We start from the raw sequence: 18,844 nt of genomic DNA, 5'->3' as shown, positions 1-18,844 counted from the left end.
TAGCTTTTAATCTTATATTGGATCATAGCTGAATAACAATGTTGTGACAGTTTCAGCGGGACAGCAGGACTCAGTCGTACGTATACACGTATTCGTTCTCCCCCGAACTCCCCTCCCGTCCAGGCCGCCACATGACAGTGAGCAGAGTCTCCTGTGCTATATAGGACCGTGTTGGTTATCCACTTTAAATACAGCAGCGTGCACATGTCCGTCCCAAACCCCCCTTTACTATGGGGAGAAGACAGCTTTGCTGGCTAGATGGCCACTGGGTCCTTTCATAGCAGCCCTCAGAGTAGTTCCAACAGTGCCCTCTAGTGGTCAAAATCTCTCCACACGGCCTCACCTGCCATCCAAAGGGGCCCACAGGCAATCCACTGGCAAGGGGGGAGAAGAGATAAATATAAGTGCTGTTATTATTTCCTCGTGTCTATTTTAGCACACAGTTTGTGTAGTTTATATATATATGTGTGTGTGTGTCTTTTTTTTTTTTGCCACACCATATGGCATGTGGAACTTCCCTGACCAGGGATTGAACCTGTGCCTCTGCATTAGAAGCATGGAGTCTTAACCACTAAACCACCAGGGAAATTATACATAGTTTAGTACACTCAGATAGTAAGAGTCCGCCTGCCAATGCAGGAGACGCAGGTTCAATCCCTGGACTGGGAAGATCCCTTGGAGAAGGAAATGGCAACCCAGTCCAGTATTCTTGCCTAGAGAATCCCACGGACAGAGGAGCCTGAAAGGCTACAGTCCATGGGGTTGCAAAGAGTGGGACACAACTTATCTACTAAACAACAACAACAAAGCCTCTGACAAGGCAGGTCAAGGCCTCTGGATCTGGTGTGGGGACCAGATAAACTAAGACTCAAGCCAGACCTGTGCTAACGGAGTCAGCGGTCCCCACCTGCATAGGTTTTAGGGCCTAGGGTCCAAAATCTTGGAGCCAAAGTTGACTTTGAGCCCCAGATTTTCCTTTTTTAAACTTTTATTAATTTATTTATGTATTTACTTATTCTTATTGCTTTACTCGGGCTTTCTCTAGTTGCTTCAAGCGGGGGCTACTCTTCCGTGCAGTGCACAGGCTTCTAACTGTGGAGCACAGGCTCCAGGCACGCAGGCCCAGTGGCTGCGGCGCAGGGGTTTTGTTGCTCCCTGGCACGTGGGGCCTTCCTGGACCAGGGATCAAACCGGTGTCCCCTGCACTGGCAGGCATATTCTCATCCACTGAAACTTTCAGAGGCAGCAGCAATGCTCCTGGCACTGGCCGGCACTGGGAGTGTATCCCCAGCCACATCTACAAGAGCCCTCCCCACCTCCCAGGGATCAGACGCAACACCAGGCGGTGACAGCTCAGAGCATCCCGGGAACAGAGCACAGACCCCCCCCCCCCCCCCCAGAGCAGCCCCCTGAGAACCTCCTGCTCAGACTCTTAATGGGGAGAAGGTGCACCAGGCAGCTCACAGGGGACACCTCCCGGGGTCCGAGGCCTAAAGGAAGCCATCTCCAGCGGGGCTATGCCGGGAGACTCTGGAAGCGCCCCTGCCACTGCTGGCTCAGGTCCTCAATCGTGTCCCGGAGCATCCGAGTCCAGTCATCGCCCTTCCGCATTGGGGTGCAGCGTGTCTCCTTGTGCTCCAGGGCGAGGATCTCTGCCGGGGTGTCCAGGGTCAGCCTGGCGGCCTGCACGGCCTCCGGGAACTTGGCTGCAGAGGCCGGAGCCAGACAACAGCGGGGAGGGCTGGGGGGACAGGGGGAGGTGAAAACAGGGGGTGGGAGACAATAGATAGTGGGGCAGGTACCGGAAGAAGGTGAGGAGGGAGAAGAAGGAACAGGGGAAGGTTAGAGGTAGGGTGGAGAGAGAGAGGAAAAGAAACATGTTTGGTCCCTTGAATTCATCTCTGCAATGACTCTGCTGGCCAATTGCTCCTTTTTGGAGTTCCAGCTCCCTCTTCTGGGACCACAGTCTCAGGACACATCTTCACTCAGCACCCACTATGCTCATAAAACCCATTTGTGGGACTTCCCTGGTGGACCAGTGGTTGAGACTCTGTGCTTCTACTGCAGAGGGCCTGGGTTCGATCCCTAGTCAGGGAATGAAGATCTCACATGCCATGTGGGGCACGCCCCCTCCCCCAAAAAACCAAGTTGTTCACATTCCTGTCCCTCCTGCTTGGGGAAGAGGATGGGCCCAGAGAGGTCCGAAGGGGTGCCCCCTCCCCGAAACTCAGGCGCCCACCACCAGTACCTGGGCTGCTGCCTGTCCACCTGCTGGTAATGGCAGCTCACGGCCACGGCCGAGTGAGGACACAGCAAGTACTCGTTCTCCTGCCAGCAGCGGCCCATCGTCTGGGTGATGGCCTCGTCCGACACTGACTGAGATGTTACTGCCTCCGCAAGCTGAGGGGAGTGGGGAAAAGGTGACGAAAAACCCACCACCCAATACAACCATCTGGATACACGTCAGAAACTCAGATTGCATGGCTCAGATTCAGCTCAGAGAAAAAGCTAGTTTCCCATGTTTCCCAGCTGTAAACAGATTCACTCAAGTTAGAGGAAGGACACGTTTGAGTTTCAGATCAATACATTGAGTTAGAATTCAGCTCTGAATCAGCAAAATAGCACATATGATTGTTCAACCACCAAAGGAAACACAGGCTAAGGGCACTCAAGCATTCCTAGTGCTTTGCTGTTAGCGCGCCCCCTCCCTGTAGGTGTGGGAATAGCTTCCCATCAGTTTCCACCCAGATCTCCAGCTTTCCTTTAGGAAAATTGCCCACTACCCTCAGAAAGAGGAAGACTCCCTTTGCAGTGCTCCCTCGGTGTAGATGGTTTATTTGATCATTCTCTGAAAATGCACTGCATGTGCCAAAAACCATGAATACAATCAACGTCAATCAATAAAGACCATGTTGCTGCTGTTTAGTTGCTAAGTCCTGTCTGACTCTTTGTGACCCCATGGGCTGTAGCCCGCCAGGCTCCTCAAATCCATGGGATTTCCCAGGCAAGAATACTGGAGCGGGTTGCCATTCCCTTCTCCAGGGGATCTACCCAACCCAGGGATTGAACCCATGTCTCCTGCCTTGGTAGGTGGATTCTTTACCACTGCACCACCTGGGAAGCCCAATAGAAACCACAGGTTATTATAAATTGTTTAGACATCTTCCTGACCCATTATGGTTCACAGCAGACAATGAGTGTTTTATTTATATTTGTATCTCTAGCACCAAGCACTGTTCCTGGCTCATGGTCGATAAGTAACATGAACGAATAAATGAACAAATGAATCAATGTTGTTTTAGCAGATGGAGTAACTTCTACATGTACAGGCAGAGAGAGAATGAAGAACTAGGGGATATGGTGTCTGTCTTCACATAGCATCTCATTTGCATGAGGAGAAGGAATATCAAAACAAACCATTAAATAAGCTGAACGTTAGTTGTATTATGGTCTTCATAGTCATGTTCCCACCAAATTTATATATTAAAACCCTAATCCCAATATGATGGTATTTGTAGGTGAGGCTTTGGGGAAGTAATTAGGTCATGAGGGTGGAGCCTTCATGAATGGAATTAGTATCTTTATTAGTGTCTCATATTCCCCCATATCAGGATACAAGAAGGAGGCCTACTACCACCCAGAAGGGGACCCTCACCAGCATCCAACCATGCTGGCACCTTGACCTCGGTCCTCCAGGCCCTGGAACTGTGAGAAATACATTTGTATTGTTTGCAAGTCACCAGTCTGTGATACTTTGTTATAGCAGTCCAAACTGATTAAAACAGGTTGCATCAAAGAAGCATAGGGAGACTTCCCTGGTAGTCCAATGGTTAAGACTCCTAGATTCCAACGCAGCGTGGGGGCAGGGCTGATCCCTGGCGGGGAACCACAGGCCATGGCCAAAAAAAAGAGAGGAAAAGAGGCATAGATTCCAGGAGACAAATTCCACACCAGTCTGTATGAGTGACTGAGTCCACAGAACTGTATCTAGTTCTGGGAACAACTCTTTAAGATGGACATTAACCACTCAAAATTATACCATGTAAGGGACAGCTAAAGGAACCAGGAAGGCTTAGCAGGTAAAGGAAGATTCTCTTCAAGTATGGGAATCAGCTCACCAGTATACAAGCTAGAAGGAGCAGATTCTGGCTTGACATAAAGAACTTTGTAACAACTATAGCTGATGTGAGGTAGTGAGGTCCTTGTTGGGGGTATACACAGTCTGGATGACGAGTTGGTAGGAATGTGGTATAGAAAATAAAAGTCAAATTCAATATATGAATTCCTTTTTTGATATTAAATAAGTTTCCACCACCAGGTTACATTAAAATAAAAGCAATCCCTCTCTAGAGGGTTTCCTAGTAGTTCAGAAGGTAAAGCATCCGCCTGCAATGCAGGAGACCCGGGTTTGATCCCTGGGTTGGGAAGATTCCCTGGAGACAGAAATGGCAACCCACTCCAGTATTCTTGCCTGGAGAGTCCCATGGACAGAGGAGCCTGGAGGGCTACAGCCCATGGGGTCGCAAAGAGTCAGACACAACTGAGCTACTGAGCCCTAGACTCCTAACCATCTAGGAGACAAAATTTCTCCTTATTCTTTATTTTTTTAATTTAATTTTTTGGCAGTGCTGTGACTTGCAGGATCTTAGTTCCCTGACCAGGGATCAAACTCAGGTCCCCTGAAGTGGAAGCAAAGAGCCCCAACTACTGGACTGCCAAGAAACTCCCTCTCCTTTATTTTTTTTTTAAAAAGTTAACTGAACAATAGTCTCTGCACATACTGGATGGGGAAAGTGGCTTCCAGTTGTTATTATTGGAAATCAACAACAATAATGAATAAAATAATGATACTTAATGTATTAAGCCCCATACTGCCAGGCAGTATACAAAGCACTTGATGGACTAAAATCTTCAACAATGCCATGAGGCAGGCATTCTCATGATTCCCATTTTACAGATGAGGAAATTGAGGCACAGAGTTTAAGAAACTAATCCAAGGTCTCATCACTGGCTTGGAGTTATATGCATCTAACTCTAAACCAATAACCTCTAAACCAACCACCTCTCCCCATTCAAAAAATAAATCCTCATAAACTACAGAAGTGTGAGGCTCATAGCAGGTACTCAAAAAAACACCCAAGCATCTCCTTTCCTTGAAAAGATTTTCAAACCCCAGGTCTGGTCTCGTGGCGATACCCTTTCCTTTCTCTATGGTGTGAGTGGTAACTGACCTTGCTGTGTAGCTCCTTGGGTAGACCCACACTTTTTGTCCTTTCAAACTGCTCCATGAGGGCTCTTATCACCTGGCTGTCAGAGCCAGATAGCAGCCAGAAGATCCTCTCCATGTTGTAGGGAACCTGAGCAGAGAGGCAGGGTCCCAGGGGTCATGCTGACCTCAGCCCTTGTCCACCTCCACCCAACCAACACCTGGGGCAGACCTGCCGACACATCCCACCTGAATGTCCATGGCTGACGCCAAGGTTGGTTTGACCGCTTCAGACAGAGAGAAGTCTCCCCATTGGACGGTCCTGTGGATGATGTCATTGCTGTTCACTGCCACGACCAGGTGAATGGGCAGCCCCATCTTCTGAGCGATGCACCCAGCTTATGAGAGAACAATGGTTTCTTAGACATGACACCAAAATCACAGACAACAAAAGAAAAAATAGATGAATTAAACATCATCAAAATTAAGAAACTTTTGTGCTTTTTGAAGCTTTTGTGCTTCAAAGGACACTATCAATATGTCACTATCAATTTATCACTATAAAAAGACTACCCACAGAATAGGAAAAACCATTTGCAAATTGTATATCTAATAAGAGACTTGAGCCAAGAATATATCAAGAACTCTTACAACTCAACAATAAAAATACAAGTAATCCAATTAAAAAATAGGCAAAAAGGACATTTCTCCAAAAAAGATATACAAACGGCCAATGGACACATGAAAAGATACTCAACATCACTGATGCGGTTGTTTAGTCACTAAGTGGTATCCAACGCTTTTGCAACATCTGTAACCCACCAGGCTCCTCTGTCCATGGGATTTTTCAGGTGAGAATACTGGTGTGGGGTGCCATTTCCTCCTCCAGGGATCTTTCTGACCCAGAGATTGGCAGGTGGATTCTTTACCACTGAGCCACCAGGGACACCCACTCAACATCATTAATCATCAGGAAAACACAAACCAAAATCACTATGATACACCACTTCATACCCACTAGGATAGTTAGAATCAAAAAACAAGTTTTTGTCAGGATGTGGAGAAACTGGAACCCCCATACACTATTAGTGGTCATGTAAAATAGTGCAGCCACTTTGGAAACCTGTCCAGCAGTTCCTCAAAAAGTTAAGCACAGAGTTTCAGTATGACCCAGAAATCCACTCCTGGTTTGTATATACTTAAGATGACTCAGAACAGATCCACATAAAAACATACACACAAATGCTCATAGCAGCATTATTCATAACTAAAAAGCTGAAGCAACCCAAATGTCCATTAACTCTTAAATGTATAAACAAAATGTGATACATCTATACAATAAAGTAATATTCAGCCATAAAAAGGAATAAAGTACTAACACGTGCTACAATATGGACGAACCTTGAAAATGTTATCCTAAGTGAAAGGAAGCTAGACATAAAAGGGTCACATATTGAATGATTCCATTTACATAAAATGTCCAGAATAGGAAAATCTACAGAGATGAAATAGATTAGTGACTGCCTAGAGGTGGGAGAGATGAGGGAATGACTGCTTAACGGAAACAGGGCTTCCTCTTAGGGTGATGAAAATGCTGTAAAACATTATGGTGATGGTTGCATAAATCTGTGTGCACTAAAAATTATTAAGCTGAACACTTTAAACGGGTGATTGTATGGTATGTGAATCATAGAGCAATAAAGCTGCTACCAAAAAAAAAAAAAAAAGGAGGAAAGAGTAGGAGGGGGTTACTGTGCCCTGATGCTGTTCTCCATGCCAAATCCTGCCCCCACCAGGTACTGACACACACCATTTGCAGAAGAGAAAATGGAGGTTCTGAGAAGTTGAAAGACCCACCCAAAGCCTGCTTTGGGCTTCCCTGGTGGCTCAGATGGTAAAGAATCTGCCTGCAATTTGAGAGACCCAGGTTCAATCCATGGGTCGGGACGATCCCCTGGAGGAGGGCATGGCAATCCACTCCAGTATTCTTGCTGGAGAATCCCACGGACAGAAGAATCTAGAGGGCTACAGCCTATGGGGTCGCAAAGAGTCGGACACAACTGAGTTACCAATACTTTCACTTTCAGAGCCTGCTAAGCGGCAGAGTGAGGATGTGAACTTAGAGGTCTGTCTAAGTCTGGAGCACACGCTGAGTCCCCAGACCAAGAGCCAGCGCTTTCAGGCTGAGTCTCCTGGGAAGGGGCTGAGGGAGGACAGAGCAGCAACCACTGTCCACCCTGACAGCAACTGTTTGCGTAAAACAAATAAGGAATGCCTCAGCCCGAGAGATGGAGAGCCCAGAAAGGTAACGTAGTTTAGGAAGGTTCCTGTTACCATGAATAGTTTATCTCTGTAAGTAAAAGGAGTTAGGGATACCCACACCACCCAATGTCACTCAATTTTGCAAAGCACTTTCACAGTCTTATTTCATGAGATCCTCAGTAAATGCCATGATATCCTTGTATGACAATGGAGGCTTAGGAGGTCCACAGGCTTAAAGTCGAGCAGCTAGTTCCTGATGGACCAGGGCTAGATCAGAGATCCCTCTGCAAACGTTGCTTTTGTGCCAGGCTCTGTGGCAGATACTGGGCACAGGCAGATGGCACCATTCCCTGGGGAGTGATGCAAATGGGCAGTGTGGTGGGCTTCACTCCACAGACGGGTGAGAAGGCTGAGCCGTCCTTGTCTAACAGCCAACTCATTCTTTCCATCCCTGTGTTAGCTGAAGTCAAAAAGACTCCTGGGCACTAAGATGTTTTCATGGTCTCACCTAAGCCAACCTGGGCACCCATCAGAAGTGATGCCACTAACAGAACCATCAGAAAAAAGTCACGTCCATCAAGAGGCAGCCTCATAAGCTCAAGAGGGCGAAGACTCTGAAGCCAGCTCGCCTGGGCTGCCATCCCGGCCCTGGGACTGACCAGTGCATAACCAAGGACAGGCCATCCAAGGAGTTCTCTGTGCCACAGCCTCCTCATTGTAAAATGAAAGTAACAGTATCATGCCCCTCACAGGCCCATGTGAGGATTAAATGAATTGATAGGAAGGAAGGATTCAGAGCACTGCCTGACACATAGTCAGTGCTTGGTCAACGTTCCTATAATTATTACAGGAAACGATTTTCATGCCACGCAGCTTTATAGCACTCGACCTTCACAAAGTTCACACACACACAGAATCTAATTTGAGCCTCACGTTCGTCCTGAGAGATATGATAAGCGGTCCAGTCTCCCTTTGATAGCCGAGGAGCTGAACCTAAGAGACAGCCGTTCAGCTAGTAAAGGACAGAACTGGAGCCAGAAGCCCAAGTCCAGGACTCTTTCCACATCACACGGTCTCCGAGGAGAACACGCCGTGCCAGGTGAGCCCTTATCCTCAGAGCAGGGCTGGGAGGAAAGTCCACGTCCTGGCAGAGGGCTCTGCCATCCGGGAACAGCAGCTGAACCTTCACCTCATCTCCCCACACTCTGCTGAGCGACACATCAGATCAGGCGGCTGAGCACACTGGGGTTAACCCATTGCTCTCCCCTGTGGCAAGAGGCTGGGATGTCCTCCCAGGAAGTCAGAGGAACATTTTCTGGAAGGTTCTTTTGTGTAGTTCCCCATCACTTAGGACCCAACCTGGGCTTCCGTGGTGGCTCAATGATAAAGAATCCTCCTTCCAACGCAGGAGACCAAGGTACGATCCCTGGATCAAGAAGATCCCCAGGAGAAGGAAATGGCAACCCACTCCAATATTCTTGCCTGGGAAATCCCATGGACAGAGGAGCCTGGTGGGCTACAGTCCTTGGGGTTGCAAAGGGTTGAACATGACTAAGTGACTAAACAATAACAAAGGACCCAACCTAGGTTATAGCCAAAGGGTGGCCGGGAGGACAAGGACCATGGGCATTTTTCTGGAAAGCCCATTTCCGTCCAGGGGTCTCCTCACCTGCAAGGTTACCAGCAGCCCCCGTTGGCACGACCACCTCCACGGGGGGCAGGGGGTGCGTATCTAAGGATGGTGCACACCGGAAATAAGCGAAGAAGTGGTGGGCTATTTGCACGAGGACCCGGGACCAGTTGATTGAATTCAGACTCATCAGGTTGTGCTTCTTGACAAAGGCCACATCGGCAAACACCGTCTTGATGGGCTCATCCAGCTCATCACTGTTACCCTCCACTGTCAGGGGAGAGAGGAGAAGTTGCTGTCAGGAGCACGGAGAACCCCCTGATGGTCAGCATGCGCCCACAAGGCCTTTCAGACTCAGCCCATCCCACTGGGACCTTCACTCAACCCATGGCTCATATCCTTACGGTCCAATGTTTCTACCATTATCTAAAATTAGATATTGAATGTCAGCTTTCTGGGCCACTGGGGGAAGAATTCCTCTTTGTAGTCCATGCCCGCTTCCCCAGGCTCTGGGAACAAGGACAGGATAGCTCATCAGGTTGTAAGATGGTGAGAGGCTGAGCTTTACTCCATGGTTCTCCATCAGGGGCTGAGGGGAAAGAGTTGCTCTTTCTGTGGGGTCTGCCCATGTTCCCTCATTTAGATCAAAGGGTGGAGGTTCTGCCCTTGGCGCCTACGTGGCAGGGAAGCTGGCAAGGGCAGGATTTCTCCTTAAGCTGGGTGTGTGTGCACTTTAATTTATGGATGAATTATTGGGTAATTGCTGGGCAAATTAGCGCCTAGTCCAAGTTGCACCCCTCAACCCAGTCCAACCAGCAATCAAGCCGACATTAACCTCTTATCTAAAACCTGGGTCTATTTCTCCATTGAATCCAAACTTGGAGGCCGGAGGGGGATAAGATTACTGGGGGTAAATGCCAGAGTAAGCATGGAGGTTACCATTCATTTCCCCTTGCATCATGGAGTAGCACTGAGACTGCAGGACTAACTCCAGATCCATGTTACAAGGGGGGTATTTGCTGGGGTTCAAGGAAAAGATTCACTGCTTTCAAGAGACAGCCACAGGAAGAGAGACCTGGTTACCTTCAGTAACCATCATGAACCACAAGAAGCTTGAGAATTGGGTAAGATGGAACCAAGATTACTTGGCTCCCAGAAGGCAGTGAAACAACCAGTCAGAAGCCTGTTCCATTTCTAGACTTACAAGTACATGAGCTAGAAAATATTCCTGTTCAAGTCAGTCTGAGTTAGGTTTTCTGTTACTTCCAGGCAAAAATATCCCAAATAATATATAACTAGCATTGGCTGATTATTCTGTGCTTAAGAAGAATCGAGTATATAATGTACAATGGATGTTAATGACTTCGGAAAACATCAGTGTCTAAGACACAACAATCCAGGTGACCCATCTCTGCTCCCTGAGCTCCCTAGTCCAGGGGAAAACACACACCCACTGCTAGCTCCCGAACTAATGCATATCCTCCTGGAAACCAAATCAGAAGATTCCAGAAAGGAAAGGAAGAACTTGAACGGTACTGTTGTGAAATAAAAACTAATTTAGGCACACTTATGACATACTGTATTCATCACCATCCACATGTCTGCCACATTTTTCTAATGTGCACCGTTCTCCAACTCATGATCAGGAATGATGCTTCTATACATGCCCTTAGATAAAAGACTTCCAACATCTGTATACAAGGAGAGAAGGATGCAGGTCCAGAACAGAGGCACAAAAAGCTATTCTCTGATCTGATTCTAGGGGCAAAGACAGTCGCAGATCCATAAATAGCAATTCTGGTGCTTATGGTTTAACAAAAACCCTTAGGAACCTGAATCTTGTGTGTTAAAACCTTGTCATGACTGCATGAAAATGTAGCTAGATGCTCTGCTCAGTCACATCCAAATCTTTTTCGATCCCATGGACTGCAGCCTGCCAGAGTCCTCTATGGAATTTTCCAGGCAAGAATGCTGGACCAGGGTGCTGTCTCCTACTCCAGTGGATCTTCCTGACCCAGGGATCAAACCCATATCCCTTGTATCTCCTGCACTGGCAGGTGGATTTTTTACCACTAGCGCCACTTGGAAAGCCCAATATGTGGCCAGATATGGGCAATGAATCACCAAGGTTAATTCTGCCAATATTTGCTTTAGCTAAACAATAAACTTTTCACTGGAATGTATATGGGTTTGCTAAAGAAAAGAGTAGGAGAGGCTTTTTGTTTGCTCTTGAACAAATAGACAAAGAATACTCATGCTACTCCCCTGGGTAACGGTTGTTTTCACTGTGTTTTTGGTCCTTGACAAAACTGGTGTTATATAAAACATCATCTATGGGACTATAACAGGAGGCCAGGTCAGCTACAGAAGGAGGGTTTTCGGTTACCACATTTGTTGTCCTGCCGGGTGAGTGACCAAACCAAGTCAGGCTCCCTAGACAGCTTGCTCTAGGCCACAGTGCACAAAACTTCACCAAGATCTCTATTGCTCATTTTCTTACCCCTTCCTTGGGGCTCCCTGGGGTGCAGTGGGGTGTGACAGGTAGAAATAAACAACAAAAAAGTATACAAGTGTGTGTTAGTTGCTCAGTCAGATCCAGCTCTTTGCAACCCCATGGACTGTAGCTGGCCAGGTTCTTCTGTACATGGAATTTTCCAGGTAAGAATACTGGAGTGGGTTGCCATTCCCTTCTGCAGAGGATCTTCCCAACCAAGGGATTGAACCTGGGTCTTCCACACGGCAGGCAGACTCTTAACTGTCTGAACCACTAGGGAAACCCACAATAAAAAGTATGGCTCCACTCAAACTCACCCTGCCTTCCTACACTCTTGGGCTTCATAATGATTAGATGCACTCAGAATAGATGGCCAGACATTAAGATTCTTTTGCCTTTCTGCAAGCATAAAATGCTATGATTCATGATGCAGTTCAGGAAATAGGAGTCATGAGCCACAGGTACCACTGAGTAGCTTCCTATTTTCAATACTTAGACCTGCTAACCAAACGCATTAGTTGATTCAACACTGAAAAGGAGGGTGTGAGCTGCCAACACGTAACAGCACATTCTCTCAGAGGGCAATGTGCTTTTGCCCTCTGAACTTCAGTGCCCTGGAAAAAAATCCAAGTCATCTGGCTCAGGCTATGGGTCTAGGTGGCTGCCTTGCAGACAGGGCACAAACAGGTTGAATGTGCATGGAGGTGGCATCCTTTGGGGTATAGGTTTAAACCTGCACTTCCTTGGATGTACTATTTATTAGTAATGGTTTATGCACCAGTCACCTCCAATAGTTTCTGAGACTGTGTAACCACTAGCCTACTTAGGGCTAAGTCAGGGCATATACCAACCTCAAAATATCACTGATGAAGGACGGGAAGGAGAGAGAAAGGAGAGGAAGAAGGATGCTCAGCTAGACAATTGATTAGTTTGGTTCCAGTCCACCTCCCAACATGGAGCCACTCAAGGCAGGGCCACGCTGCCCCTAGAACCTCAGTCCCAACACTCACCTCCGAACACGTGGACGTTCTCTCTTAGCACTGTTGTCATCTGGAGCTCCTGAATCTTTGTGCAGTGACCCTTAGGCAGCAGAACAATGATGTCCACATTTTTTGCCCCCTGAACACTCTCAATGGCAGCACTTCCCGTATCCCCAGAAGTTCCTGGATGGGAAAAAGGAGGAACCCTCCTCTTTAGACAAAGGGAGATGGAAAGAAATGGGCCCCTAAAGCACAGTTGCCAAGTGAGGGGATATCCTGGAGGGTAGGAACCCAGTACTTAACCTGGGGTCCTTGAACCTCCAAGAGACCCATGGATAGAAATCAAGGCACCTGTAAAGTTGGCACCATATCATCTATGTATTTTATTTATTTAAATTATTATTCTGAGAAGATTCCACAGCCTCCATCAGTCTGTCAAAACAGTCCGCAGCAGAAGAGAACATTAAGAATCCTGCTCTACAAATTAGGAGGTTGGGATTAACATATATATACACATATTTAAAACAGGACTTCCCTGATGTCTCAGTGGGTAAAGAATCCACCTGCAATGCAAAAAACACAAGAGATACAGGTTTGATTGTTGGGTCGGGAAGATCCCCTGGAGAAGAGAATGGCAACCCATTCCAGTATTCTTGACTGGGAAATCCCATGGATAGAGGAACCTGGTGGGCTATAGTCCATGGGGTCACAAAGAGTCAGGCACAACTGAGCACTTCACCTATGTAAAATAGACAACCACCAAGCATCTAGTGTATATCACAAGGAACTATACTCAATATTTTGTAATACTGAGAAATCCCATGGACAGAGGAGCCTGATGGGCTAGAGTCCGTGGGGTCGAAGAAGAGTCAGACACAACTTAGTGACTAAACAACAACAATAGATACATATAACTGAATCACTGTGCTGCTGCTGCTGCTAAGTCACTTCAGTCGTGTCCGACTCTGTGCGACCCCATAGACGGCAGCCCACCAGGCTCCTCCGTCCATGGGAGTGTCCAGGCAAGAACACTGGAGTGGGTTGCCATTGCCTCCTCTAATCACTATGCTGTATACCTGAAACTCAGAAGTATTATAAATCAATTAAAAAAAAAAAAGTTGCTCTAAAAGAATCAGTAACACACTCCCCAGGAGACATCAGTGGAGGGCATCCCATGGGCGGACACCGGCCAGCTGGGGTGCTGTGGGGCTCCAGGGCACATGCCCACGATGCACACCTACAACCACGGTGACGTGCCTCTTCCTCTTCTGCAGGAAGTACTGCAGGAACTGTGCTGCGCAGCACAGGGACATGTCCTTAAACGCATAGGTGGCCCCGTGCCACAGCTCCAGCACATTCAGCCCGTTCCTCAACCTGGACAGATGCACCACCTCTCTGTGGCGGAATCTGCTGAAGGCACGATCAATCAGATCTGCAGAGAGAAGGAAGGGAAATTGTACAGTGAAAACGGCATTCTCTCGTCCTCCTCTAGGACTTCCCAAGTGGCGCTAGTGGCAAGGAATCTGCCTGCAAGTGCAGGAGACACAAGAAATGTAGGTTCGATCCTTGGGTTGGGAAGATCCCCTGGAGGAGGAAATGGCAACCCACTCCAGTATTCCTGCCTGAAAAATCACACGGACAGAGGAGCCTGGTGGGCTACAGTCCATGGGGTCACAAAGAGTCGGACACGACTGAGCACACACACACACATAAACACACACACACACACACTCTCGTCCCCCAAGTTCATTCTTAGTCTCTTTACACTTTTAAATTTGAATTTTCTATCTCGTTACCAGATAAAAAAACCTGAAATTTTTATCATAAGAGATACTGTGTATGAATATGATTGTATAATCCTAGGGGGAAAAGTTTGGAAAAACATGAACCAAACTGTTCATGGATTCCTCATAGTGATTCTCCCAGACAGCAGAATTAATGCTGTAAGACTTTCATTTTTTTACTTTATAGGTTTCTTCACCATTTGGGTTTCTTGTGTGCATGTATTCCAGTAGAGATTCAATTAAACAATCATGCAACAAACAAATCAAATATTTCATCTCTTCTAATTTTCCTTCCTAAAGATAGAGAGTTGTTTCTTTGTTTTTGCATTACTTAATCTCACGCTTGTGATGTCAGAAACTTGGGATCCTACCTAACGCTAAGCCCATCTAGAGTAGCATCTCTCAAACTTTAATTGGCAAACTCGTTACCTGGGATCCTAAAATGCAGGTTTTGGATCAGTAAGTCAGAGGAAGTAATGAGAATTCTAACACATATCCAGGCAATGCCATCAGTGCTGGTCACTGAACCACATTTAAAATTTTTTAATTTATTTTTTATTACACCCAGAGTAGCTGTGGGTGGGCTGCTCTCCAGTTGGGGTGAGTGAGCTAGTCTCCAGTTGCACTAGCAAGCTTCTTATTGCAGTGGTTTCTCTTATTACAGTGGTTTCTCTTATTGCAGTGGCTTCTCTTATTGCAGAGCACGAGCTCTAAGTGAGCTGATTTCAGTAGATGTGGCACACGTGCCTAGTTGCCCTGCAGCACGTGGAATCTTCCTGGACCAGGGATCGAACCTGTGTCCCCTGCACTAGAAAGCATATTCTTTACCACTGGATCACCAGGGAAGTCCCAAACTACACTTTGATTTCTTTTCAGTCTCAAACTCTCACCATTAGGTTATGGATTATATTATATAGTTGGTTCATGGACCTGCAGCACTAGTATCATCTGGATGGTTGATACATGCACGCTCAGTTGCTCAGTCATATCTGACTCTTTGCAACCCTATAAACTGTAACCCACCAGGCTCCTCTGACCATGGAATTTTCCATGCAAGAATACTGGAATGGGTTGCCATTTTCTCCTCCAGGGGATCTTCCCCACCCAGGAATCAAGAACACACATCTCTTGAGTCTCCTGCATTGGCAGGCAGATTCTTTACCCCTGTACCACCAGGGAAGCCTGGACGCTTGACAGGAACGCAGAATTCTCAGGCCTGCCCCAGATCTACTGAATCAGAATCTGCATTTTAACAAGATTCCCAGGGACAATCTGTGGGCACATAACAGTCTGAAATGAGCTGGTCCAGAACACTCTCAAAGTCCCTTCTGGAGTTACCATTTGAAGAAACAAACTAGCAATCTGTGGGTCTGGGTGCTTTATATACTGTGCTGTGTTATGCTATGCTTAGTCGCTCAGCTGAGTCCAACTCTTTGTGACCCCATGGACTGTAGCCCGCCAGGCTCCTCTCTCCATGGGGATTCTCCAGGCAAGAATACTGGAGTGGGTTGCCATGCCCTCCTCCAGGGGATCTTTTCAACCCGGGGATTGAACCCAGGTCTCTTGAATTGCAGGCAGATTCTTTACCATCTAGCCACCAGGGAAGCCCAGGAATGCTGAAGTATATGCAAGAAGGAAATATTCAAACATTCAAGCATCTCATTCAAGGTCAATGGTGAAGTCTCTTCACCATTAAAAAACCTTTGAAAAGGTTTTTTAAAAGCAAATTCTCTGCCGATCACTTTGGCATTCCCCACACTGGGGGTGGGAGTTGGAATGGATGAAACTCTTTGAGGATTTTTCCAACTCTGGGATTTCAGAGACTGGGAAAAACTCCAAAATTTGGGAAAGATGACTAGGGATCTCCTAGAGGTTAAAAGATGGATTTGCAACTCTGGGGGCTGGGCTGGCAGAATAGTGAGGTGGGAGAGTAGAAAGGTAGAGGGGTGCTCACCATTTAGGTCATCTCTAGGAATGAGCTCAGGTCCAATGAAGAGGCTGCACAGCTCCTTCACCAAGCTGGGGTAGGAGAGCATGCTCCACTCACGCAGGGTCTCTCTGCCCAGCTGTGGAAGCTCCTCGGGCATGTAGAGGCCCCCGTCCGGAGCATAGCCAGAGAAGAGCGCCCCCTCGAAGTTGATCCGTGGGGCCATCCCCCGAGTACTGACATACCACATGATCCCAGGGGCCTGCAGAGGGACCAGCCCCAGAGGCACTTAATCTCCAAGCTCAGTACCCCATGGGGGCAAAGCCCAAGAACACCCAGCTCCCTCAGCTAACCCCTGGGCCATCACTCATCAGGCATGCATGTGTGCTAAGTCACTTCAGTCGTGTCCAACTCTTTTGCAACCCTATGGACTGTAGCCTGCCAGACTCCTCTATTCATGGGATTCTCCAGGCAAGAATATTGGAGTGGGTTGCCATGCCATCCTCCAAGGGATCTTCCCAACCCAAGGATCGAACTTCGAGTCTCTTATGTCTCCTGCATTGGCAGGCGGGTTCTTTACCCCTGGCGCTACCTGGAAAACTGAGAGTCAGATGGTTTGACTTTAACTATTGTTTAAGTGGTTAAATATGTTTAACTTTAACCATGGTTTTTCAAGTAGTCATGTAGGGATGTGAGAGTTGAACCATAAAGAAGGCTGAGCGCCAAAGAATTGATGCTTTCGAAGTGAAAGCTGGAGAAGACTCTTGCAAGTCCCTTGGACAGCAAGGAGTTCAAACCAGTCCATCCTAAAGGATATCAACCCTGAATATTCACTGGGAGGACTGATGCTGAAGCTGAAGCTCCAATACTTTGGCAAACTGATGTGAAGAGACAACTCATTGGAAAAGACCCTGATGCTGGGAAAGATTGAGGGCAGGAGGAGAAGGGGGCAGCAGATGATGAGACTCAATGGACATGAGTTTGAGCAAACTCTAGGAGATAAAGAAGGACAGGGGAGCCTGGCCTTCTGCAGTCCATGGGGGTTGCAAAGAGTCTGAACAGCAACAACAAACCAGATAGAAAAGCCCAGAAGCAGAAGCAGCTGCCACAGGACGTGGTGAACTGGTGAAGTTAACCAGGAAAATCAAGCACCTGGGTTGGACTGCTGAACGGGGACTCCAAGCATAATAAGGGGACTGGACTAATGACCTCTGGCGCATGATTGTATAATTTGCTCCTGTGACTCTGCTGGGCCCTATTCCAGGGTGGAGACGGGTCAGAAAATATCCGACCAATAATCTGGATGAAGAGCAAAGGAAACAAGAGATGGCCGCCAGGCAGGGAAACATCTCAAGAAGGGCTCCTCCTCCAGGCCAAGAGATTTTCTGACCAAGGATGTGGGCAGGGCGGAGACTTAAACCCCGGCGGCCGAACCCCTGGAGGCAATCCGTGCGCCCCTGGGACGGCGGCCAAGGCAGGGCCATGGCAGGCGCCTCCAGCCTCTCCAAAGTCACTGGCACCAGTCCTCCGGCTGGCCTGGCCTTGGGCCAAGGCGTTTTTGATCAGGTCTGCGGGATAAAGTTCCACTCCCAGCCTAGGAAAACCCAACAGGCTTCTTAGTGTCGGGGCTCTCCGAGAATTGCAGAAATCCCGCAAAATTTTCGAAGCATCGGGAACCCTCAACCCTCCCAGGTTTCCTCCAAGTCGCAGCGCCCGAACTAGAGGCTGAAAAAAAGGGGAAGAGAGGCCGACCCAGCCACGCTGAAGACAGGGTTGAGCGAAATCGCGAGACGTTTCGGAGCTCAGAAGTCTCGCTACCGATGAGCTCCGAGAGGGCGCCGCGATCGCCGGGAGACGAGGCGGGGAGGGGACCCGGGGCCGGCGCGCCCGCCGGAGGCTCGGCCGCTGGGACGGCGGCTCGCGTGGGGCGGAACCCCAACCCCCACCCTGGAATCGGCCGGCTGGGCTGGATGGTGCGAGAGCTGCGGGCGCCGGGGCGGCGTGGTTACCCGGCCCAGGCTCCGGAAGCGGCGGGGCTCGGCCGGGAGGCGGATCGAGCGCAGCGGGCGTGCCAGGCTCCGGTCTTGCGGGCGGGACTCGGCGGGCAGCATCCAGGCTTCGGGTCGGAGGATGCGCAGGGCCTCATGGGTAGGAGGCCGAGGGCGGAATAAGTGGAGGAGGAAACGGGAGGGAATGAACAGGAGACGGAACCTTGTATTCCACATTTGGCCTTTTTAAAAACCACTTTGTCAAACGTTTTATTCAGCCTCTTAATCGTCACTGCAGCCCTGGAAGTACCATATCGCCGGATGTTTCAGATTAGGAAACAGCGCCAGGTGGAAAGAAGGAAGGCCATTAGCTTCGCTGGTCTTCACACTTTCCACTTGCAAAAATCTCATGGTTGACGAGCTATTTCTCAAACTAGAGCTAGTGCGTCAGGAATTCAGAATCCACGAGGATTCATGACATCGTTTGGTAGGAAAACATTTTTTATTAAGCATAGATCTATTCTAGGGGTTTCCCTATAGCTCAAGGGACTAGATCTGATAGAGTGCCTGATG

The 18,844-nt window shown here is 48.1% G+C and overlaps 1 protein-coding gene across 1 annotated transcript; it reads right to left on the bottom strand.

The window, feature by feature from the left end:
- Positions 1-15: 15 nt before the first annotated feature.
- THNSL2 (threonine synthase like 2) lies at positions 16-18,409 on the bottom strand. Its single transcript, XM_065929171.1, has 9 exons — positions 18,293-18,409; positions 16,311-16,545; positions 13,810-14,004; positions 12,603-12,755; positions 9,138-9,368; positions 5,456-5,604; positions 5,232-5,357; positions 2,249-2,400; positions 16-1,741 (listed from the first exon to the last, which is right to left on the bottom strand). Exons 1-9 carry the CDS (start codon positions 18,392-18,394, stop codon positions 1,516-1,518), a joined length of 1,569 nt encoding a protein of 522 aa, XP_065785243.1. The 5' UTR covers positions 18,395-18,409; the 3' UTR covers positions 16-1,515.
- Between the last annotated feature and the right edge of the window lie 435 nt (positions 18,410-18,844).

Source organism: Muntiacus reevesi, chromosome 3 (genome assembly GCF_963930625.1).
Source record: "Muntiacus reevesi chromosome 3, mMunRee1.1, whole genome shotgun sequence".
In the NCBI taxonomy this organism is placed as follows: Eukaryota; Metazoa; Chordata; class Mammalia; order Artiodactyla; family Cervidae; genus Muntiacus; species Muntiacus reevesi.
This window is presented reverse-complemented; position numbering and strand designations above follow the sequence as displayed.

What these genes read in the sequence shown, in the direction of transcription:
- THNSL2 (XM_065929171.1), bottom strand. Translation starts at nt 18,394, where the DNA reads ATGCTGCCCGCCGAGTCCCGCCCGCAAGACCGGAGCCTGGCACGCCCG. An exon ending in GAACGTCCACGTGTTCGGAG is followed by an intron (nt 9,369 to 12,602) that starts GTGAGTGTTGGG and finishes CTCCCCTGACAG; the next exon opens with TGGAGGGTAACAGTGATGAG. An exon ending in CCAAGGAGCTACACAGCAAG is followed by an intron (nt 2,401 to 5,231) that starts GTCAGTTACCAC and finishes CACTCCCCTCAG; the next exon opens with CTTGCGGAGGCAGTAACATC.